The sequence below is a fragment of the Camelus ferus genome, chromosome 22, assembly GCF_009834535.1.
Source record: "Camelus ferus isolate YT-003-E chromosome 22, BCGSAC_Cfer_1.0, whole genome shotgun sequence".
NCBI lineage: Eukaryota > Metazoa > Chordata > Mammalia > Artiodactyla > Camelidae > Camelus > Camelus ferus.
The window spans coordinates 15068521-15091933 of NC_045717.1; the positions used below are offsets into that span (position 1 = coordinate 15068521).

General features: G+C 48.5%; 1 protein-coding gene and 1 non-coding gene across 9 annotated transcripts in view; both read left to right on the forward strand.

The window, feature by feature from the left end:
• Positions 1-23413, forward strand: part of ATP10B (ATPase phospholipid transporting 10B (putative)) — a 282836-nt gene that overhangs the window by 222441 nt on the left and 36982 nt on the right. For 7 of the 8 annotated variants that reach the window (XR_004314267.1, XM_032465150.1, XM_032465147.1 and 4 more), the window contains 7 exons: positions 1000-1252; positions 2323-2561; positions 11372-11563; positions 13046-13646; positions 16025-16134; positions 18767-18893; positions 22712-22896. Coding sequence is in view for 7 of the 8 variants with exons in the window: in XM_032465150.1 (XP_032321041.1) it covers positions 1000-1252; positions 2323-2561; positions 11372-11563; positions 13046-13646; positions 16025-16134; positions 18767-18893; positions 22712-22896 (1707 nt within the window). In the remaining variant the exon portion in view is untranslated. The remainder of the gene's footprint in view (positions 1-999; positions 1253-2322; positions 2562-11371; positions 11564-13045; positions 13647-16024; positions 16135-18766; positions 18894-22711; positions 22897-23413) is intronic. The other variant, XM_032465151.1, reaches the window with a different exon arrangement.
• On the forward strand, positions 22331-22402 carry TRNAA-GGC. The gene has a single exon. It is a non-coding gene; the product is annotated as a tRNA-Ala (tRNA).

Below are 23413 nucleotides of genomic sequence, written 5' to 3' on the forward strand. Positions count from 1 at the left end.
ACCCATCTAAGGTTGAGTTCTTACATTATTGAGGGTGTCACGTTGTCCTCTTACTGGTGAACCTTTTTCACTCATTAGTTCGCTTGCTCATTGAGCAGAGTAATCTTTTTAAAATGTGAGTCGGGTCATGGCCCTCCTCTGCACTGAACCCTCTGATGGGTTCACATCCAAAGTGAAATCCGAAGTTCTTACCGCAGTCAGCAAGGCCCTAAATGATCCAAACCCTGCCTCCCTCCTGGCCAGCATCTGGGAGCTGTCCCCACTCAGTCACACGCAGCCCTGCTGACTCCTACCCACCCTCAAACACCCAGCCTGCGGTGCCCGGAACGCTCCTCCTCCCGCAGATAACCTCACGCTCACACCCTCATTTCTTCAGGTCTCTGTGCAAAGGTCGTGGTTTATGAAAAAGTCCCTCCCAGCCTTCACCCTCTACCCTCTTTTCTTTATTCTTTCACATGAGACTTAACCACCACCAGATACATGTTAATTTGTTTACTGAAATGCGAGGTCTTCAAGGCTGGGGGTTTTGTTCCACTCACTGCCGTTTGCAGGACCTAGAACAGCACATGACACACAGCAAATGCTCATCAGATACATGGTATCGGATGGGTGGGCCGTGGTCCACAATGGGTCGGAATGTCTGTCAAAGTGAGCGGCAGTCCTTGGTGGCACAGAGATCCAGGGGCATCAGGAGACTCAGACAGAGGTCCCCAGAGCCCCTCACACACTTCCTGCTCAGTCAGTAAACAGCCAATGGTGAGTGCCTCTCCCATGCCAGACATTCCTGACTGAAGAAGCCTTATCACTTTTTCAGATTCCCCTAAGAATCCCAAGAGAGGCACGAGGTCACTTTGATTTCTCAGTAAAGTCCATGATGTAATCTGACCTCAGCTTTGCATGAGATGCCTTTGCTCCCCACCCCCAACCCTCACGCAGAGAGGGTCCTGAGATGAGGAACCAGCCTGGCTTCTGACACAGGTGGGAACCATCTCCCCACAGGTGCTGATCCCAATCTCCCTGTACGTGTCCATCGAGCTGGTGAAGCTCGGGCAAGTCTTCTTGCTGCACAATGACCTCGACCTGTATGATGAAGACACTGATTTGTCCATTCAGTGTCGCGCCCTCAACATCACCGAGGACTTGGGCCAGATCCAGTACATCTTCTCGGACAAGACGGGGACGCTGACCGAGAACAAGATGGTGTTCCGGCGCTGCACCATCATGGGCAGCGAGTATTCTCACCAAGAGAATGGTGCGAGGGCTTCCTGGGGCCCCATCCCTCTTCTAAAGGAACCTCCCCTGTCCTCCTAAGAGAATGGTGACAAAAGCCATTATTCTGGCTCCCCGCAGAGCTGGGTGGCTCTGTGAGCAGGAGCTTCCCGCATCCCCATGGATTCCTCGTCACAGATCAGCGCTGTCCTCATCACTGGGAAACTTCCACAGAGTGACTTCACAGAGGCAGTCAGCCATCTCCTGTGTGCTAGCCCTCTGGCCTGTCGACCTTTGTGTGGGGCCATTTACACACACGATTTTTATCTGTCAGGAATGCGCTGGGGACATGTCCCAATTATGCACCAGTAATGCAGGCAAAGTTGATGAATTTCTCAGGTCACCTTACCAGACAGGACAGGCCTCAGGCTGGGCGTGTGGTCAGGCGTGGTACATCCAGGAAATGCCCTCCACGCTGACTGATCCCGGAGGTTTCCACTGAGGCAAAGCTTTTAAACTTGGGAGATACGGCTGTAAAATGCCTGGGGACTGTCATTATGCGTGCACTGACGGTGGCCTGTAAAGCTGACCTGATTCCATCAGCTCCCTCCCTGACCACACACACACACTTCCTATCTAGGAGAAGAAACTCAGAGCAGCAGCCTTCTCTTGAGTGACAGGGATGGACAAAGCGAAGGGAGGGGATATCATAGGCCGCAGCCCAGTCTCCTTTGCCACAATGGTGACCGTTTACATGGGAGCTTCCCATCTCTTTTTAGCAATAACAACAGCTCCCATCAGCAGGGTTCAGAGTATGCTGATCACCTGAACACATTATATCAGTAAGTCTTCAAAACAAGCCTAGAACCCCTGATGGAGGAAATGGAGGCACAGATTAGGCAAAGCTCAAGGTCACACACCTGGGAGGCAGCAGAGGCAGGATTTGAACCCATGTGACTTAGTGTCGCCTCTTGCTCCAGGCAGGGGAGCCAGCTGCCTGTTTCCCAGAGCAGCGTGGTGCCTACTCCACCCCGCAGCCTGGCATCGCCCACCCCCCGCCCATGATGCAGGCCAGGGTAGGACTGTTGCCGTAACAGGACTCCTTTCTTGCAGCCAAGCGACTGGAGACCCCAAAGGAGCTGGACTCCGACAGTGAAGAGTGGACCCAGTACCAAGGCCTGTCCTTCCCAGCCTGCTGGGACCAGGGCCCAGCGACAGTGAGGGACCGAGGAGGGTCCCAGCCTCTGAGGAGGAGCCAGAGTGCCCGGGTGCCCATCCAGGGCCACTCGCGCCAAAGGTCCGTGGGACGCTGCGAAATCTCCCCACCCCCTGTGGCCTTCAGCAGTCCTATAGTAAGTCCCTGCCTTTTCCTCTTGGGATGTAAGTGATGTCTCTCGGGGAGAGTTGGGAGAGGGCTCTGGAGTGTGAAAGAGAAAAGGCTATAAATCCTGAAGGGCTCTCATAATGAGCTGTCTCCAGGGCCTGGATGTCACCATCCTGCCCTGGCTGCCATGATTAAAAGCAGGTTCCGACTAGGTTTATTCAGACACAATAAGGAATTTGATGCATGTAGTAAGACCCAATTCTTCCTTGCGCGGGCAGGCGAGGATGGTGGCGTGCGCTCTTTATGAACTGTTAGGTGTGCTGATCCCGTCAGGGTGAAGACCTGGGGTTAGTGGGGCGGTAGCCTCCTGGCTATCTGTTGGAGAGAGGACTGGGCCAAGGGTCAGGAAGCGTAGGCCCTGGCTTCAGCTCTGCTCCTGTCTTGCCGGGAAACCTTAAGAACAAGTTAAACCTCTTTCTATCCCTGTTTCATCACCTGAAAAGCCTTTGCTTCCACCTCTCTCTGGCTGTTCTGAAAGGCGAGGAATGTGACGCTGGTGCTGACCTGCAAGGTCCCTGCCAGCTATGAATTAGGCACCTGGGGGGTCCGGTGCCCCAGGGTTTCATCTCCGCGCCAGTGGGTATCAGCCCTGTGACTTCAGTCAGCTTCCTGAGCTGGAAGCCTCAATGTTCCCATCTTGAAAAAGGGTGACTGTTATGCCTCGTGAGTTGATCCTGAGGACTTAATTCTGAAAATCCTGTGTCCCAGACAGATGGATAACTAACAGAAGTTTTCGGTGATCTTTCTAGAGGAAAGCTGTCTGCCTTGGTCAAATGCTCACATGACTGATGACAGGGAGGGGAAATGTGAGTTTTCATAAAATATAATGTCGAGCCCTCTCCCCGGAGAGGCTGGTATATTTGGTCCCGGGTGGGGCCTACGCATTTGTGTTTTTATTTCTGATAATTCTAGTGAGCAACCAAGATTGAGAGCCTCTCCAAGCATCACATCACCCCACTTGGAAGTGGTCCTTATTTGGCTCAAACAGGCACCTGCTACCGCTTGGGAGGTACTGGCTGAACGCGGTGATTTCTGCGGCCTTAAAGGGCTCTGACACTAACCTACGAAACATCTGTGGCTGGAGTGGCAGATCCTGGAATGAGTCCATAGAGAAGTCCTGTGGCAGTCCCAGGTGGACGCCTGGGCTCCCGCCCCCACCCACTCTCGGCAGGCTCTCCGTGTTGCCTCCTCTTCCACCCACACGTCTGGCACCCAGTCTGCTAAGCTAGTCTCTCGGCTGCACCAGTCCTTCCCCTCCCCCTTGTAAACTCAGCCAGAACTTGGCCTCTGAAACCTCAGGGGTGCCAGGTCATGGCAGAGCGCCCGACCACACTCCAAAGAAGCTCGTTGTTGGCTTCCTTGGCCCTTTGCTCTAAACCAAAACTAAAATGAGCGTCAGCAGTAACCACCACTGCCACAAAAGCTGGCTTTTTTCCTTTACTACCAAGAGCTAGGAATCATCAGGTATTGTTGCCTAACCGGCTGCTGTAAAATCTGGCTTTAGGCTGGGGTAATAGACTTACGAAGTGGTGAGTTCTGAGTCAACGTTTAATAGTACCGGCAGATGGAAAATGAAATGCCTTTTTCCGCCCCTGGTCTCTAAGTAGCCAAGATTGGAGTAGAGAGTCTTTGCTTAGAAGTGCCACTTGCAAACATGTTTTCCAGAATCAACAGACCAAAGAATATCTTCCTAATCGTAACGTTTGCATTAGGCTCCAGACTGCACCATGGCCCCGCCCCCACTGTCTGGAAAGAGTGCAGTAGAGAGAAGTAAAGGGGGTGTCTTTGGCCCTCTGCCTCCCCTCCTGAAACTCGGCCTTCCTTTCTTGCTTTGGACCTGGTTTCTGCTCCGGGTTGGCGGGGGCAGGCCGCAGGCACACACTCCCATGGCGAGGTGAGCTAAGTGTCCTGATTTAAGTAGCCAAGCACACAGCATCTTTTTGGCAGTGATGTGAGGGCAAGAAACAGATGAAGCCTGTCTCGGCTTTGCTTCCCTTGGCTCCCAGGGTCCCCACGGGGGTCACACAGCCACGGTGACCCTGTTCACAAGAACTGGGTCTTGTAAGATCTGGCAAACTCCCTTCTTGCTAGGCCGCTGAGTTGTTTCCCTTGAGGCTTATGTCCCGCGTGAGAAAAGCTTACTTTTAACATTCCCCGTGCTTCTATTTAAGCAACTCGTTACTGACATGGGGCTCTCCCCGTTCTTGAACCAAACTCGGTATCATCAAGGCCACAACTTCAGCGAGGCCAAAAGCGTCACTGCCCTAAGTTTTTCAGGTATATTTCAGTATGTTTCATCCTTTAGCTCTCCAGCAACCGGGAAAATTTGTTTCCACAATAGTGATGCAGCCACATGGCTAAGTATTCAAAAGGAACCAAAGGGCAAATGGAAGAGAGGAAGTCCTGTGTCCCCCACCACCTCAGAGACAGCCATTACTCACAGTTTCCTGTGTCCTTCCTGGAGGGCCAGTGTCTACACTGAAACCTGCCGTGGGGGATGCACATAAGTACATCCCTTCCCACAAACAAAAACATGCCAAGCGCACTCTTTTGGACTTTGGAAATTTTTTTTTTATTGAAGTATATAGTTGATTTATAATGTTGTGTTAGTTTCTGGTGTAGGAAATTTTTTTTTATTGAAGTATATAGTTGATTTATAATGTTAGTTTCTGGTGTATAGCATCAGGATTCAGTTATATTTATATATATATATATATTCTTTTTTATAGTCTTTATCATTATAGGTTATTACAAGATAGTGAATGAAGTTCCCTGTGCTGTATAGTAGGTCCTGGTAGTTTGTATCTGCTAATCCCAAACTCCTAGTTTATCCCTCCCCCATCCTTTCTGCTTTGAAACCATAAGTTTGTTTTCCGTGTCTGTGAGTCTTTCTGTTTTGTAAATAAGTTCATTGGACTTTTCGTTTAACATAATGAATCTTGGGGACTATTTTATACATATAGAGAGAGACAGATACTCCGTGGAGAGCTGCCTTGTCCCTTTTTCAGTGGCTTTGAGGATTTGTTGGGTGCTTGAGCCGTCATCTGTTTATATCCGTGTGTAAGTTTTTCTACAGCATTCTTAGAGCATAATTGCTAAATTGGGAGTGTGTGCATTTTTTTTTTAATTTTAACTTATACTTCCCAAGTAGTTGTACCAGCTTAGACATGCCCCAACAGCAGATAGGAGGGTCTGCTTCCTCCCTCCTCTGCCAAGTCTGTGTATCCTCAGTATCCACATTTCTTTAGAACAGGCTTTCATTTATTGTCAGGCAGCCAGCAAACACTAAGCAAGCGTCCACAACATGGCAAGTACTGTTCTAAACACTGGGGACGTAACATCTAATGGAGCCTTCTCCCTGATTGCAGGTGCTTACAGCCCAGGGAAGGGGCAGGAAGAGCCCCGCTGACTGCAGGCAAGCACTCTCAGTGCTGGGGTGGGTGGCTGGGAGCCCAGAGGTGCACCTGCGTCAAACTGGGCATCAGGGGGGACCTCCTGGAAAAGTTTGCACCTGAGCTGAATTTGAGGCATACTAAAGGTTAACAAGAGCAAAGAGAAGAGATCGTCTAACGGGGAGAGGGCAGGTGGTTGTAGGGGAGACAGTCTGCCCAGGCAGATGGAGAACTGGGGTTCTGAAGAGTAGCTGGGGAAAAAAAGGCACAGCTTGGAGAGAGGTGAAGGGAGAGATGGGGGCATGGGAGGAGCCAAGCCACAGAGTTTGCCTCCAGGCGTGAGCACCAGGGTTCCTGTTAATTTCCACCGCTGGCTCTGTGGGTTCCCATAGAAACAACCTGCTGCACCCAGTCAGTGATGGTCACCAACGCTGTAAAAACTAGAGGAGAGCAGCAGATCGCAGCTCGGCCAGCTGGTCCCAGCCTCCAGTGTGGAACGCTCCCCAGCCAGGAGGTGAGCGGGAGCGACAGGGCAAGAGCCCAGAGCCTGGCTACTCAAACTCCGGTCCTTGGACTGGCAGCAGGTGCATCACGTGGGAGCTTATGGAAATGCAGGTGCTCCGGCCCTACTCCAGACCGGCTGAATCCGCGTCTGCACTTAAATGAGATTGCCCCTTTGCTTTGTGCACGTGTTAGAGTTTGGGAGGTGCCGATATAGCGTTGAAGGGTTTCGGTTTGGACATCAGGCAGAACTGGACTCAAGACCCAGCTCTCTGACTTTGTGACCTCAGACAAGTTACGTATCTTCTGTGAGCCTCGTTTGCCTCGTAAATAAAATGGGAGAGTGATAGTAGCTATTTTTATTGCTGTTATAATGATTAAATGATGTACATGCAAGCACTTAGCAAAGCACCTGGCTTTGCTATAGATTGTCGATAAATATTATCTAATGATAAGAGGTTCCTTGAGGGTATGGTGTGAGGTCAGAGAGCACCTTCCTCAGAGATGGGTTTGTATGAGCTTTAGGTGTTCAGCAACAGAAAGAAACCCAACCAGTGGGGTGCTTGGCTGCCACAAAGCTCTGGTCTGAACAGCTGGTGGTCCCACAGAGAAACAGACTAGTGGAAGGTCCCAGAGGTGGGTGGAGGCGCTGCTCTCCCTCTAGGAGTCCTACATGCCAAGCTCCTAAGTGTTAATGAACCAGACAGGAAACCCATGGGCTGTGGGCAGAGGGAGCCAGGAAGAACCTTGCCCTGCAGACACAAGTCTGCGAGCCCAGGGAAAGCTTCCCTGACGTCTGCCGCTGACACCTGCAGGCTGGGCCTGCTGCCAGCGCCAGGGAGAAGTTGGCCTCTGCAGAACTTTTCTTTAATGCATTACCGTAGGACTGGGTGGCAATACACTGAAGAAGAGTTCTAAGAAAGGGAACGCCGTGGGTTAATCAGCAGTGAGCTAGCGCAGTGTCCTAGATAGGAGTCCGGCCACAAAGGTTTGGGTGCCTGCAGGCTGCCAGGCACCGGGGACGCATCACAGCCTCTGCCCTCACGGCACTTAGAGACCAGAGAGTAAGTGGACATGCAGTAAATAACCATTAAATCACTTTAGCTGTGTCACCGTTTGGGAATACATAGTGCATAGCTGGGAGCAGAGCAGTGGGCTGCCAGAGGCTGGAGTCAGGTGGTGTGAAAGCTGTCCTCGCACTGACCCCGATTCAGTGTGCCATCTTGAGCAGTGCCTTCCCCTCCTCCCTGGCGCTCAGTTTTATCAGCAGGAAAATAAGGGAATTGGCTTTGATGACCTCGAAGCTTGTTCCCAAGTCTGAGCGTCTGTGGTAAGGGTTAAACGCATCTCAATCATATACCCCCACCAGAAAAATAAAATCTTTTTCTCTGAAAAAGATTCCTATAATCCCCTTTATAATCTCCTGGACTGTCTGCTGAGCCCTAAGTATTAGATATACAAGCCCGTCAGTTGTGTCTGGGATGTGTTTGGGCGAGTATCTAAGTAAGGCCACTTCCGCTTCGTGGGGGACCTTGCCTGGCGTGGTGGTTAAGAAGGTGAATTCTAGAGTTGGACTGTCCTGAATCAGCTTACTGTATGACCTTGGGCGAGACACCTAATCTTCCGGGACCGCAGTTTCCTCATCTCAAACACAGAGGTCACTGGGAAGATAACGGTACTCCACAGATAATGTGTGGAGCGGATGCAGGGAGATGATGGATGTAGGCAGAATGTAAGAAGCACTACATGAATAGGAACGATCATTACTGTTACGGGAAACTGGCTCAGAGCCCCTCGAGTGGTGTGGTAAACTGGCGGCAGGCACTGGAGGGACCCTGGGATCTGCTTAGAGGAGTTTGCACAGGAGCGTCAGTAAAGGAACAGAGCTACTTTACCTTGACCACAGAAAGAAAGACCCTAGACTCACAGTCAAGCGGTCTGACATCCAATTACACTGACTCACTGGGTGACTGGCCAGGTCAGCCCGTCGCGCTGGATTTCAATTAAGTTGGGACTAGTTTCATCTCAACTTGAAACTGAGACCAGGGAGGTCACATCAGTGGCACTGCTTGGAAGGTAGGATGAGCTGTGTCCGTGTGAGCTCCTGCTCTGACAGCTGCACTCAGAGCAGAGGGGACGGAGGGTGCGGGCTCCCTTCCTGAGCGTTCTGAAGACAGGGGCCCCGCGTGGTCAGGACGGCTTGGCAGCACCGGTTACAGGGCAATGGAAGGAAGTGCAGGCTTGGTGGCAGTATTACAGCACTCTTCCTTTTAATTTTGGGGGGTTTTTTCTTTTGTTTTTTTTTTTTTTTTTTTGAGGAGGGAGGTAGTTAGGTCTACTTATTTATTCATTTATTTATTTATTCATTTATTTTTAATAGAGGTACTGGGGGTTGAACCCAGGACCTCATGCATGCTGAGCATGAGCTCTACACACTGAGCTATACCCCACGCCACACACTTCCTTTTAATAAACAGAATTTTTTCTGGACTTTGTGCTCTTACGATGGTATGAACTAGATGACAGTGTAGGTGTTGGCTCTGGGAGAGCCCTCCAAAGGAAGGTTGGGACCCTTTGAAGAGTGTGTGCTCCACCTCAGCTCCAGTCCGTGTCCCTTGAGCTTCCTGGGCTGTTGGAAAGCCTGACTCTCGTCCCTCCAGCCATCCAGCACCTCCGTGTCTGTCTGGGTTTCCTCCCCTGTGGCTCTCACCTGTGCCAGCAGCCCCAGGGAGGATAGAATTTGTCCTTTGGAGTCGCTGCAGTTGGGAGTCAAAGAAGACACAGTCTGAGGACTCTCTACCCACAGGGGTATTTTCAGTCTCGGCGTGGGCTCTTGTTTGTACAACTTTCTAGCTCATCAGCCCTCGGTCTTTACCCTGCACAAAGCAATCAGGCTCCCCCCACCCCCAGCCCATCCTTCTCAACCATTGACTCTCTTCCTTCTAAACTTTAATTAACCTGTGAACTCTGAACATTGATAGAAACGGTTCTATGTGAAAACTTCTTTGCAGGATGGCTTTTGCCGTATCTAGGAGGAGCTGGTGTGTGTTGAACTTCTGCTTCAAACACGCCAGCAGCTGGGCTCCAGAAATTACCACCTCCTGGAGAAGGCAGCCTCTGTCTTTGAGGTTCTTGGTTTATCTCTTTGGCTTATCTCTAGAGAGACTAAACATGGACGTGAGAAAATTTAAAATACAGGTCAATGTGTAGTGATTTCTAGAGGGATGGTGGAAGTGGGGACTTCTACAGTGACATGAAAAGTTGGAAACCCAGGAGTCAGATCCAGCCCACAGTGTTTTTTTATTTGTATATATGTTTTTATTGAAGTGGGGTCAGTTTACAGTGTGTCAGTTTCTGGTGTACAGCACAATGCTTTAGTCATACATGAACATACATGTATTCATTTTCATATTCTTCTTCACTGTAGGTTACTACAAGATGTTGAATATAGTTCCCTGTGCTATACAGTATGAACTTGTTATTTATCTCTTTTGTATATATTAGTGTCTGCAAATCTCAAACTCCCAATTTATCCCTTCCCACTCCCTCCCCCCCAACCCCAGTAACCATAAGTTTGTTTTCTACGTCTGTGAGTCTGTTTCTGATTTGTAAATTAGTTTATCTTTTTGCGGGGGCAGGGGATTCCTCATATGAGTGATATCATGTGGTATTTTTCTTTTCTCTTTCTGGCTTACTTCACTTAGAATGATGATCTCCAGGTCCATCCATGTTGCTGCAAATGGCATTACTGTATTCTTTTTCGTGGCTGAGTAGTATTCCATTGTATAAATATACCACAGCTTCTTTATCCAGTCATCTGCTGATGGACATTTAGGTTGTTTCCATGTCTTGACTAAATAGTAAATAGTGCTGCTAGGAACATTGGCAGCTCACAAATTTAAAAAAAAAAAAAACAGTTCTCATATCATCTCTACTTTATCTTGAACTCTCCAGAGATTTGGTAACATGCACTCTCCCTGAAGCATCTCACTAGCAGAGCAGTTGCCACTTTTCAGATGGGGTAGGATTTGCCAGGTCTCACAGCCCCTGCCATCCCATGGTGTCCTCTTCCATACCTTGGGTGACTTCCCTCATTCACCTTACCTGCCTGACTCCTGTGAACATTCTGAGTTCAAGGACATGCTATTGTGGCTCAGAAGTAGCAGAACTCATCGTGGGCTGGTTAGGATCTTACAGACATGTAGACGTTTTCATGGTTATTGAAGTCAGGGTAGGATCTTGGCAGACAGGAGAGGACTTTTTCAAACAGGGTGTGATACAAGGCACAGGAGAGGGATACATCTCCCAGGAGGCAACAAGCAGACCACCCGGCTGAGCTGAGGGTCCACGTGGCAGAGTGGTGGGGATAAGGGGTGGAGATGCAAACTGGGGAGAAACTGAAATGCCTACTGAAATGACTGTGCTAGCAGTGAAGTCCTCCCGAAGGCTTTTCACGCTTGAGAATATACTCAGGGAGATGGGGTTTGAGGAAGATGTATGGGTGATACATAGAATGGTTAGAAAGAAAAGAGCTGAAAGGCAGCAAAAGAGGTAGAGGCTGCGGCAGAAGTCCAGGACTGAGGGCTGGAGGGCCAGGCTGGACCAGGCTGGAAGCATCAGGAAGGAGGGGTAACTGGTGCGGAAACTTTGTGGGGGAAGAGCTGCCAGAGCTTACAGCTGATGGGCGTGTGGCGGTGAGGGAAAGGGAGGAATCCAGTAAGAATCTGCAGTGAGCAGGCCTGCGGGAGGGGAGATGGACCGCATGCAGGACCAGACGCAGCAAGGACCGCGCTGGCCTTTCCTGGGAACAAGAGAATCTGCTGGGGAGGGGGGGGTCCTTCCTCCCCAGTGTCAAAAAAGACTGACCCATACCTTTATCTCCCAGGAAAAAGACGTGACTCCAGATAAAAATCTACTGACCAAGGTGCAGGACGCAGCCCTGTGGCTGGAGAGCTTGTCAGACACCAGGCCCGCCAAGCCTTCTCTCTCCACCGCCTCCTCCGTTGCTGACTTCTTCCTTGCCTTAACCATCTGCAACTCTGTCATGGTCTCCACGACCACCGAGCCCCGGCAGAGGGTGAGGACTGGTGATGGTGGAGCTGGGATGGGTGGGAGGAGGGGTAGGGGCGGAGGGGCGAGGCCCTGCACAGGGAGACAATACACTTAGGTCCCAGCCTAGCCCCACAGTCGCCATTTCCTCACTCTTGAGATCTGGAACAGAGCATTTGTCCTTCCTGGGCCCCAGTTCCCCCATTTTTAAAATAAAATGGAAAAATGTTACATATGAGTTCTCCGTGTAGCTTTCAAACCTTGGGTCTATCTGTCTGCAGGGTAGATGTTAAAAGTTAACATTTACTGAGCACTTGCTGCTGTGCACGAGGCTCCATGCCAAATGCGTCACCTGCTGTGTCATTTAATCCTCGCAGCCCAGCAACCCTGTGAGGCATGGCCTTGGATTTAACAAGTGGAGAAACAGTGATTCAGAGAGCTTGAGTAACTTAGTGAAGGACAATGGTTAATACACAACAGAACCATCCGGATGATTCTGTGATGTTATCATGGTATGCTGGTATCTGCTTTTTAATGGAGGCTTTAAAAGCAATTAATACCATGTGTGAAGTTCTGCCAATTTAGAGATAATGCAGCTGGATGGCCATTTATAGAAGGCTATACTTTGAATTAATTTTCAGTACTGAAGATAGATTTATCTTCCACTTATATGCACAAATTCTCACCCAAGCTCCCTTGTAAGTGACTAATAAGAATAATCAGGTGGTACAACTTGGGGCTATGAAATCAAGAAAAAGAGGGTTCACTCGGGTGCCAAACCAGAGGCTCCTAGTATTACACCCAGATTCTCAACCACCCCAAAGAGTCAGTTCAACCACTGAAAAGTCACGAAGTGACCAGAGGTCCTCAGGGAGCTTTGGGAGGCGTGAAGCGTTAACTGAGGAATGCACCCTATTTTCAAGAGGGAAAGAAGTACCATGTGGGGAAGGACAGCATCCCATTCTCAGTTTCCAAGTTAATGAGGAGGCTTTGGTTGGTGAGCAGCCTGAGAGCCCAGTCTCCCAGATCTGAGTCCCAGCCCTACCACCTCCACTCGGGGTGATCGCGGTCAGTCTAACCTCTTCATGCCTCTGTCTCCTCCACCATAAATTGGGGTGATGACAGTATCCCCTGGAGGTGCTGGAAGGATGAAGTGAGCTGTGCCATGGGCAGAAATAAACAGACAAGGTGATGGTAAGGGTGCAGGGGATGGGAAGTCCTACTGTGAGTCTGGCTTTTGTCTCCTTTTCTTTCCTTTGTCCGTGATCAGAGCGGGATGGTCGTAAGATAGAGGAAGGTGAGCGTTGCCGATCCCTAGAATGCCAGGGCTGGAAGGAAACAAATGGCCTACTCCCGTTGTGTTACAGGTGGTTAAACTGAGGTCCAGAGAGGGGAGAAGACTTGCCCACCATCTCTGATTGCAAAACAATCTCTCTATTCTGCCACAGGGCAGCTTGTTATTTTTTACACCATGGAGGGTAATGTTCTGCTTCCCTCCTTTGACCACCAGGTCACCCTGCCGCCCTCGACCAAGGCCCTGGGGACATCCCTGGAGAAGATTCAACTACTGTTCCACAGGCTGAAGCTGTTGAGCCTCAGCCAGTCATTCTCATCCACCGCGCCCTCCGACGTGGGCCTGGGAGAGAGTTTGGGGACCCACATGCCCACCACAGACTCAGAAGAGAGAGACGACGCATCTGTGTGCAGTGGAGGCTATTCCACGGACGGTGGCTCTAAGAGCAGCACGTGGGAGCAGGGTGACATCCCAGGGGTGGGGCCGGACGCTTGCCTGGAGGCGGGGCTGGGGGCAGCAGCCCCGGGCCTGGCCGGCCCCGAGCTCTGCTATGAGGCCGAGAGCCCTGATGAGGCCGCCCTGGTGCACGCTGCCCACGCCTACAGCTTCACCCTGGTTTCCCGGACACCAGAGCAGGTGACCGTGCGCTTGCCCCAGGGCACCTGCCTCACCTTCGAAGTCCTCTGCACCCTGGATTTTGACTCTGTCAGGAAAAGAATGTCCGTGGTGGTGAGGCACCCGCTGACCCATGAGATCATCGTCTACACCAAGGGTGCCGACTCCGTTATCATGGACCTGCTGGAAGACCCGGCCCGCGGTGAGTCCACCCCACCGGGCTCTGGGAGGAGAGGGCCCCATAGTTTAAGAGGTGGCCTAGAATGGTAATGAGGGGCTGGATTTTTAGCATCACTCCATCCAGCAGGTCGCAGCTGGAACACAGGCCCACAAGATGCTCTCCTCAAAGCAGCATCCTTAAAACATGCCGCTTTTGACATCTCCTCAACCTGGAGAATTACAGAGCTGGCTGTTAGCTTATTAAAGACTTGGGGCAGTCTTGTCATAGAGGAACCTCTTTATTTATCCCAGTTTCTAGTTTTCTAAACTCATTTAAATCTGGATTATCCATACAGAACTTTTTTTTTTCCACCAGGACATCCATTAACACACCATCAAACACACTGTGGTCCAAAATCTTAGTTTGGGAGAGAAGCCAACTGAACCCAAAGAGGGGAGTGACTTAAGGAAGTGGTGCAGGGAACACATGGTCAATCCTGGGCCCAGGTACCCCGAACCCCGGCTCAGAGCACTCTCCCTGCCCCTAGAACTCGGCGTCAGGCTCAGTTCACTCTGGGAAGCCTCAGGTGCTCCTCTCTTTCATCCATCTCCCCAGTCTCCCCTAAAATGGATTTTCATAAACTTAAACTTGCTCCAAGCCAGAAAAATGTTCCAAAGTCCCTACATATCAGTGTCCAATTTTGGAGCAGTGTGAATTGGTGTGCAGCCGCTTCCGGACTGCTAACAAGGAGAGGACAGTTATGGGCGATGATTCTCCCAGGACAGTAGATTCTAGCCAAACTGTAGAATTGCCCGGGCAGCACTGTGACTCCTGCATTGTCAGCTGTGGATCAGAGCCAAGAGGTTCATGGGGATTGATGACTATTTAGAATGGGAAGGGAGCTAATTAGGTCTCTTCATCCCCAGACTCTGGCAGACAAGTGAATTCAGTGTTTCCGAGTCAAAGGAGCCACGGCACTCTATCGCTGGCAACAGCCATCTGAGCTACCCTGGAGATGTTTGTTTGTTCCTCACCTGATTCCAAAATGGATTATAGATGGCTCCAGTAAAAGATAACATAAGCAATGTTCCTATAAGATTTGAGAAGCAAAGCTTTGAAAAGGAAGGGAACAAAACAACCTCAGGTTTAATGTATTTACAGCATTTGAACATTCTATTTGACCCTGAGCTTCCTGGTAGCCCAAGCAAAAAGGTAAACTCAAACAGGTAGAAGGCAAAATATGTTTAATCTCAGGAGCTGATATCATTGAAAATAAAATACTGTAGATAGTGCTCAAAAAGACAAAGCACAAAGACTGTACTTAAGGTACCAGGAAACCAGTAGCACTGAAAAATGAGAAAATAATTTTTGAAGGGATCTTTATAGTGCATAAAAGCAGCCTTACGATAGTATCATGGGGAAAATCAGAGCTTTGTTGAACTTCCTTATATTTATCTTACTGTTAAGAATTGTGTTTTTAATTTTGCATTATATGGAGGGATGGGCAAGGTACACAAGATCTTTTTCCTACTTTGGGCTTCTAAAGATCGCAATCCAGCCCTGGTAAAGAAGGGTTCTGAAGCTTTTTCCAAGCTCAGATTTACAAAGTGCTGCCACTGTGTAGTGATGTCTGTGACATGTCAGATAAAGGGAGTGGTGATCACATCCATCCTGCCCCATAACCACGAACCCAGGCTCAAAAATTCTTTTTATCTGACAGATAAAAGTACTGGAATTTCAAGAAAAGAAGACAGATTTCTTCTAAGAGAAACATATTATGTAGGACTTCAGAAAAGGGGACTTTGAGCAACACAATGAAATATTTTTCACACTAGATCTGTAGGAAGCTAAAAAATATTTTTTCTAAGCCTAACTCAGCAAACCCAGTATGGTAAAGGCCTTAGCAATGAAGTTTGAGTCTGTCGCGATCTTGGGGGCAAACTTGCTCTAGGGACTGAAGCAGATGACACAGAAGGGAGCAGATAAGCATGTTCAAGATTTAGTGAACAGCTGGTCATCCAGGACTAACCTGACCCCGTGGAATACTCCACAGGTAATGACAAAGATGCAGATTTCCGGTCCCCTGGTTCAGCAGGTCTGCAACTGGACCTGGAGATGTCTAGTATTTGTTTAAGTTCCCAGGTGATTCTGATGCAAACAGATGTTTAGCAACAATACCTAAAACCACCTGCCTTCCTTAAACAGTACCCTCTCTCAGACAGACTTTTGATCAGATTGAGAGAGCAGATAACTTAAGGATGCGTGAAGTGATCACCTTCCAGGGCAACCTGGGAGAGCTCCTCCCTGTCTCTGGGGTGGGCTGTCGGGGAATCCCTCCTCTAAAGACTCCAGAATATGAGGAACGAGGATGTCTTTAGCATCTGTACGTGACTTCACGGGGAATGATGACTGTTTGACAGCAGCTGACACTGACATGGAAAGGAAGGTGAGGAAAATCCAAGCCCGGACCCAGAAGCACCTAGACTTGTATGCGAGAGATGGCCTTCGAACACTGTGCGTCGCCAAGAAGGTAAGAACAGATTCCTTGTTTAGTAGATGAAAGGCCTCAACCCTGCTTCTGTCTTTTCTATGTCTTTTTAGAAGATCATTAATGGTGGTTCTCATATTTTCAAAATCAACTATCCTGACCACAAAGACCCACAACCTGGACAATTTTGCTGGGGCAGAAATCTGACTTGCTTTTCATTGGCTATACAATTGGTCACCTGCAACTCATAAAATAACCTTTGAACATTATAAGTTTGCTTTCAAGGTATCTTTTTAAAGTTTGCATTATTTGCCTAGATTTGGAATTTGGGAGATTTAGCATGATCACATACAAATCTAGATTTCTGGTTTCTCTTGAAAATATAGAGGATCTGGAAAACTGGATCTCCATTCCTGAAGAGCCACAAATAGCTGGAGCTCCACGGTAGCCGATCCCTTTGGGGGATATATTGTGCTGTGTTCTGCAGTTGGTCACAGTCCCTACCATTTCCTATTGCATCGCCCTGGGCCCGGCTACAGGCATGTAGATGGCCCAGCTCACGCCCTGTAGGTCTTTCACTCTGCAGCTTCTACAGAAAAGCAGGCAAAGAGCTATGAATCCCAGAGCCAGGGCATCTAATGGGGGCGCCTAAAATCAGGTAGGGGAGCTCTGAGGGGCACGCATTTCTAGATGGCTGGAAGTGGTTGCTCTTCCATAAATCGCCAGAGTGCTTCATCTCTTACATAGTGCTTGGTGCAACAGCGTTTAAGAGCACCCACTTGAAAGCCAGACCTACCAAGGCATAAGTCCCAATCTCACCACGGATCTTTGGTGTGACCTTGGACAAGTTTCCTCTCTGAGCATTAGATGTTCTTATCTGTAAAATGACGCTCGTGTCCCCTACCTTATACAGTTGTCATGGAGATTAAGATAATACAGGTACGGTGCCTGGGACCACGACCAGTGCTTACTACTCTATAAATTGTAAATATATCCTTACCACCTTCTATTTTTCATTGAAGTTATCTTTTCCCATTTTTGCCTCCTCTAATGATTGTTATCCCTCAAGAGCGAAGGGGGCCTGCCTCCCCTTGGTTTTCCCTGCAGTGCCATGCACGGAGGAAAAATTAAAAAATATTTGATGCTTGGGCAAAAGAATTATTCATTACTATAAGAGACAGTGTGCATGTAATGCCAACGGAGGGGTCTAAAAGTGCTACCAACTCCAGGGGAGGGAGATTTGCCCCCTAGTTGGGTGCTTTCAGCCGCTGGGCACCCCCAGTGGTGGCAGAATAGGCTCTGCAAGGTCTGGCTGCCGGCTGCCCTTCCCGCCTCACTGCCGGCCCCGTCCGCCTGGCTCTCCATCCTTTATCCAGCTGCGGCGTTGAAGGATCAGAAATAAAGCCAAGTTCATTGCTGTCTCATGGCCTTAGAACCGGCCCCTCCCCATGACTGAACTCTTCTTGTCATTGTATCTCAAATTGCATGTCACTTTGTCTAAGGGACCCAAAGATCCAAATAAAATAGTCTCCCTTCCCACAGTTATCTCCCCGACCTAGTCACACCCCATAATCATATCACCCTCTTTACTATCTGTATAGAACCCCTCGAAATGGTCTGTTCCTTTATTTACTTGGATAAGGTCTCTCGCCTTCCACTAGCACATAAGCCCAGGCATGCAGGGCTCTTGTCTTTCTTTTTTTTAATTATTTTTCAGTTTTATTAGATAAAATGGATACAATTTGACTGCACATATACAATACATTGTATGTAAAAACATACATGCAATATACTGCACATATTTTTTAATTTACGTATATGAGCTCTTCACTGTTTCTAAGAACAGTTTAGAGCTCTAGCTTTTTAAATGTACATAGTTATCAAAGGAATAAAGCCAACCACAAAATAAGAATCAACCGAATGCAGTAATCCAATCGTAAATGATAGTCAAATATGCTTACACATATTCAAGAAATCAGTCATCTAAGTTATAAATAATAAGTGGTTCATTTGTGTCCTTTTTTTTTAGATTCCACATCTGAGTGATATCATATGGCATTTTTCTTTCTCTTTCTGGCTTACTTCACTTAGAGTGATGATCTCCAGGTCCATCCATGTTGCTGCAAATGGCATTATTTTATTCTTTTTTATGGCTGAGTAGTATTCCATTGTGTGTGTGTGTGTGTGTGTGTGTGTGTGTGTGTGTGTGTGTGTACACACCACATCTTCTTTATTCAGTCATCTGTTGATGGACATTTAGGTTGCTTCCATGTCTTGGCTGTTGTAAATAGTGCTGCTGTGAAAATTGGGGTGCATGTGTCTTTTTGAAGTATATTTTTCTCTGGGTATATACCCAGGAGTGTGGATGCTGGATCATATGATAAGTCTATTTCTAGTTCTTTAAGGAACCTCCATACAGCTCTTGTCTGTCTTGATCACTGTTGTATCTCTACTGCCCAGAGCATCACAGAGGCTCAACAGAAGTTTGGTGATAATGGAACATGAGGATCAATCCTTTATTGATTCAAGCATTCCAAAAAATAAAAAAAAATCATTGAGGGGAAAGCCTCATCTAATTATGTAGTGACGTTTAACTGGCCAGTAGGAGGCCCAGCACACAGGAAGGACGAGGGATTCACCCAGAATTGTAAAGGAGCCTGTTCCCATCCCACAGGTCCTGAGTGAAGAAGACTTCCAGCGATGGGCCAGCTTCCGGCATGAGGCCGAGGCGTCCCTCACCAACAGAGATGAGCTTCTCATGGAGACAGCAGAGCGTCTGGAGAATCAGCTCACCTTACTCGGTAGCTAAAAATAAATTAACATTAATTTTTTTTAAAAAAAGGAATGTTGCAAACTGGAAAGGGAGTTCTTGGCCTTGATTTTGACAGTTGCTACAAATGTGTCTCAATTAGAAGCCTCCCCAGGGTGCCCTTCCTGGCACTTGGCACCAATGGGCTGTGCCAGTATCCAGCCCACACTCAGCATCCTGAGGATGTCCAAGAAGCATTCCTGCACCCCCTGCTGGGGGAGGCCTCCAGTCATTCAAATGTTGATTGGGCCCCGACTGTGTGCCAAGTCGGGTGCTAGGTATTAGGGCTACAGCAGGGAACAAGAACCAGAGGCCTTGCCCTCCCAGGGCTCAGAGTCAAACAAGGAAACCTGGATGATTAAACAAGCAACCTCAACAGCGTGTGATGAGGGCTGGGCTGGAAGATGTTCCTGGTGGGGTGGAAGCACAAAGTTGAAGGGGCCAACCAAGCTCGGGGCCAAGGAGGGTGCAGGACACTGGGAAGTGAGTGGAGAAAGGACTCTGGTCAAAGTGGGAGGATGTTCCAGGCAGAGGGAAGGGCCCAAATGAAGGCATGGAGACAAGAAAGTCTGGCTGGAAACTCAGAGGTCCTCTATGACTAGGCCACGGGATGTGGGGCGGATACGGGAAGTGAGGAGGTCAGCAGGGCCCAGGTTATGAAGGGCCATGTGAAGCGTATGCTGAAGGTCTGGAGAGGAGAAAGGAGTGAAGGTAGGGACAGACCTGTGTTTTACAAAAGTTACTCTGCTGCTGGATAGACGTTAGATGGATATGCTAGGGGAGAGACAGGGAGCCCGGGGACTGGCGAAGAGACGGGGTTGGATTTCCGCTGAAGGAAAAGCATTGCCAAGGGAGTAGGGGGAGGCTTTATTCAACAGGATTAATGTCACAGCTCACGAGCAGGATCTAGGAGAGGCAATGTGCCTGAACAGCCAGCAGGCACTGGCCGTGTGGAGAAGCCTTCTTTCATCTTGGGAGGCAGTGCTAACCAGGGGACGAGGGCCAAACCCTGGCGCCGTCAAGACCCGGCTGTCTGCCCAGGGATGCATCCCTGTGCCCCGATGAGCCTTCACTCATCCTCTGGATAAATCACACTCTGCTAAGCTCTCAGCCAGGAGGGGTGCAAGGCGGGAAGACCCAGGCTGGCTGTAAGGAGGTGGTAACACCTCTTGACATATCAAGATTTGGTGGGATGGGTGACAAGCAGGGGGAGACAGTTTTGCTCCTCACGTCCTTTTGTTCCTTGTGTCTTGGCTATAGGAGCCTTTGTCTGCTGTCTCACAAGGCCGCCTTGAAAGCTGGCCTCAAGAACTCATTTATTTATTTTTATTGAAGCATAGTCAGTCACAATGTGTCCATTTCTGGTGTATGGCTCAATGTTTCAGTCGTACATATACATGCATATATTCCTTTTCATATTCTTTTTCATTATAGACTGCTACAAGATATTGAATATAGTTCCCTGTGCTATACAGAAGAAATTTATTTTTTATCTATTTTATATATAGTAGTTAATATTTGCAAATCTCGACCTTTCAGTTCATCCTTTCCCACCTGTTTCCCCCCAGTAACCATAAGATTGTTTACTATGTCTGTGAGTCTGTTTCTGTTTTGTAGCTGAGTTCATTAGTGTCTTCTTTTTTCTTTTTTTAGATTCCACATATGAGTGATACCATGTGGTATTTTTCTTTTCTCTTTCTGGCTTACTTCACTTAGAATGACAATCTCCAGGTCCATCCATGTTGCTACAAATGGCATTATTTTATTTTATTTTTTATTGCTGAATGGTATTCCATTGTATAAATTTACCATAGCTTCAAGAACTCATTTTTTGGGGGTCAGCCAGGCAGCTGCATCCTCCACTCCAGGCCACCAGAATGGCACCCCATTTGAGCAACTGACCCCCTCGATGCCCCTGAGGTTTCTTTTGCTTCTGGGGAGCCTTTTGGTCTCCACTGGTGAGGCACACTCCTGAGCTGGTTCTGTGTGAAAGAGAACAAGCTGATAAACATGACTGTATATAAAATAGATAAACAACAAGGACCTGCTGGATGGCCCAGGAACTATATTCAATTTCTTGTAATGGGCTATAATGGAAAAAAAAAAATCGGAAAAAAAAATATATGTTTATGTATAACTGAATCACTTTGCTGTATGCCTGAAACTAATATTATAAACTGACTACACTTCAAAAAAATAAATAAGAATTTAAAAAAAAAAAAAAAGAACACACTTTTCAGGACCTGTCAGCTTCCCTGGCTGAGAAAGGCTCTCACCACCTACCTGTTTCATTTTCTCTTTCACACAAATAAATGCATTTCCCTCTCTCTCCTTCACTCTGCCGCCCTGTAATGCACATCAGCTTCAGTCTCAGCTTCCAGGCTAACACTTGGAGGGAAAGGTGAGGCTCGGCCCTGCTTTCTGTGGGCTTGTTTGCCTGTGTGCTTGGGCCTGACATACAAAGCAGGCACATTTCAGGATGGAGAGGTTTCTTTTTCTTCCCTTAAGGTGGTTTGGGAAGGAGAGGACTAGGGCTGGGAAGATGTCATCTCACCACCAGGAAACTGCCGTGCATTCACACCAAGGTTCCACAGTATGAAATGATCTCTTCAAGATGCATCCAGCATAACTGCTTTGACCACCCATTGTCACTCAGGACTGTGGAATGAATTGGCATGCCCTCCTGCCCACAGTGACACAGGCAGCCATCAGTCTGTGGTTCGAAATGAATCTCAATGTCAATGCAGATTTATTTTTGCTTAATCACTTGGCACCTATTTGACATTTGGGTAGATAATCATCTAGGTTGGCTCAAAGCCTGACACCTTTTGAAAAATTATGGAATCTGCATCTTTAATTCCCTCAAGAATAATATTAAAAACCCGAGTCACTATTCTGTGGCGAGCACTTGCCAAGCAAAGATTTCCGTCTCTCCACTCCTGCTGCCGCACTGCTGGTCCAGCCCCCATCTGCTCTCCTCTGAACCACTAGCCCTCAGTCTCATCCTGCTTCCTCCACCCTCCAATCCATTCTCCAGAATGATCTTCTTAAAACTCAAAGCTGATTCCATCACTCTCAGCTTCTTTGCTATCAAACACACAGGAGGGAAATCCCTTGATGCCCGGACAGGCTCTACATGACCCAGCACTTTCCCCCCTCTGCCTGGCCTCCCCTCTCCCCTGACTCTGCTTCCCTTTGTGTCGTCTTCTACTCTGCCCTCTGGGCCTTCACACATGCGGATCCCTCTGCCTGGAATTCTCCCCCTTCTGCACCACTTGGCTTTATCTTCCAGGTCTGAGCATAAATGGCACTTCCTCAGCAAGAGCCTTCCCCGACCTTCTAGGTGAAGTTCGAGTCTCCTGGTATACGTTTGCCCGGCACCCTGGGCTCCTCTCCTCACATAGCTCAGTTAAAACTCCTGAGTTGGGGGAGGGTATGGCTCAGCGGTAGAGTGTGTGCTTGGCATGCATGAGGTCCTGGGTTCAATCCCCAGTACCTTCATTAAAATAAATAAATAAACCTAATTACCTCCCCCCAAAACATTAAAAAAAATTAAATGAAAAGTTTAATAATAATAATAAAATAGTTGGACCCAAAAAAAAAAAAAATACTGATTCAACAGACCTTTGAGCAGCGAGGGCGTAGGGACCAGCTCCGTCTGTTTCACGGCTGTGTCCTGGGTGCTCAGCACAGCCTAGAACACGGGAGACAGTTAATAATCATTGCCTGGCTTGATAGGGCTCTGGGGAAATTATGCAGCTACTTTTTGAACCGAAATGTGAGCTCTGGTGTCTTTAATCATCACTCCAGGAGCCACTGGGATCGAAGACCGGCTGCAGGAAGGCGTTCCTGACACAATCTCTGCTCTGCGGGAGGCTGGGATCCAGCTCTGGGTCTTGACTGGCGATAAGCAGGAGACAGCGGTCAACATCGCCTATTCCTGCAGACTGTTAGACCAGGCGGACACCGTGTACTCCATTAACACAGAAAGTCAGGTGAGGCCGAAGCGGGGCCCAGATGTCTGCATGCAGGGCAGCCCCTAGGCCAACAGGAGGCGGGCTCGTGGGTGGGATTTGGGTTTGCAGGGGAAGCACTCCTACCCCCGAATCTTGGAATTCAAAGGGCCCTGGAAGGCATCCAGCCCAGTATCCTCTACCTCATCCCTACACACGCTTGACCAGTCTGTTCATATTATGTCCAGCAGTACATGTGAGAAAGTTGGGCCTCTCTCAGATCCCTTGGCCCAATCTCCACAGTCGACATATGAGCAACTGTGACCGCCGGGCTAATCCCCTGCCCAGGGCCACCCTGGTGGTTTCTGGCAGATAGACTAAGTCTAGGATGCTCTTCTGACAGGCCAGCACTCTTCGCAGTATGCCAGACAGAACCTTAATTGTTTGTTTCTTATACTTTGGACTAACTCATCCATTAAAAAAAAAAAAACCAATTAAATAGAAATTATTCTGAGGTTAAAATTTCAGCTCCAATTTGTATGTCAAATTGGTTGCCACT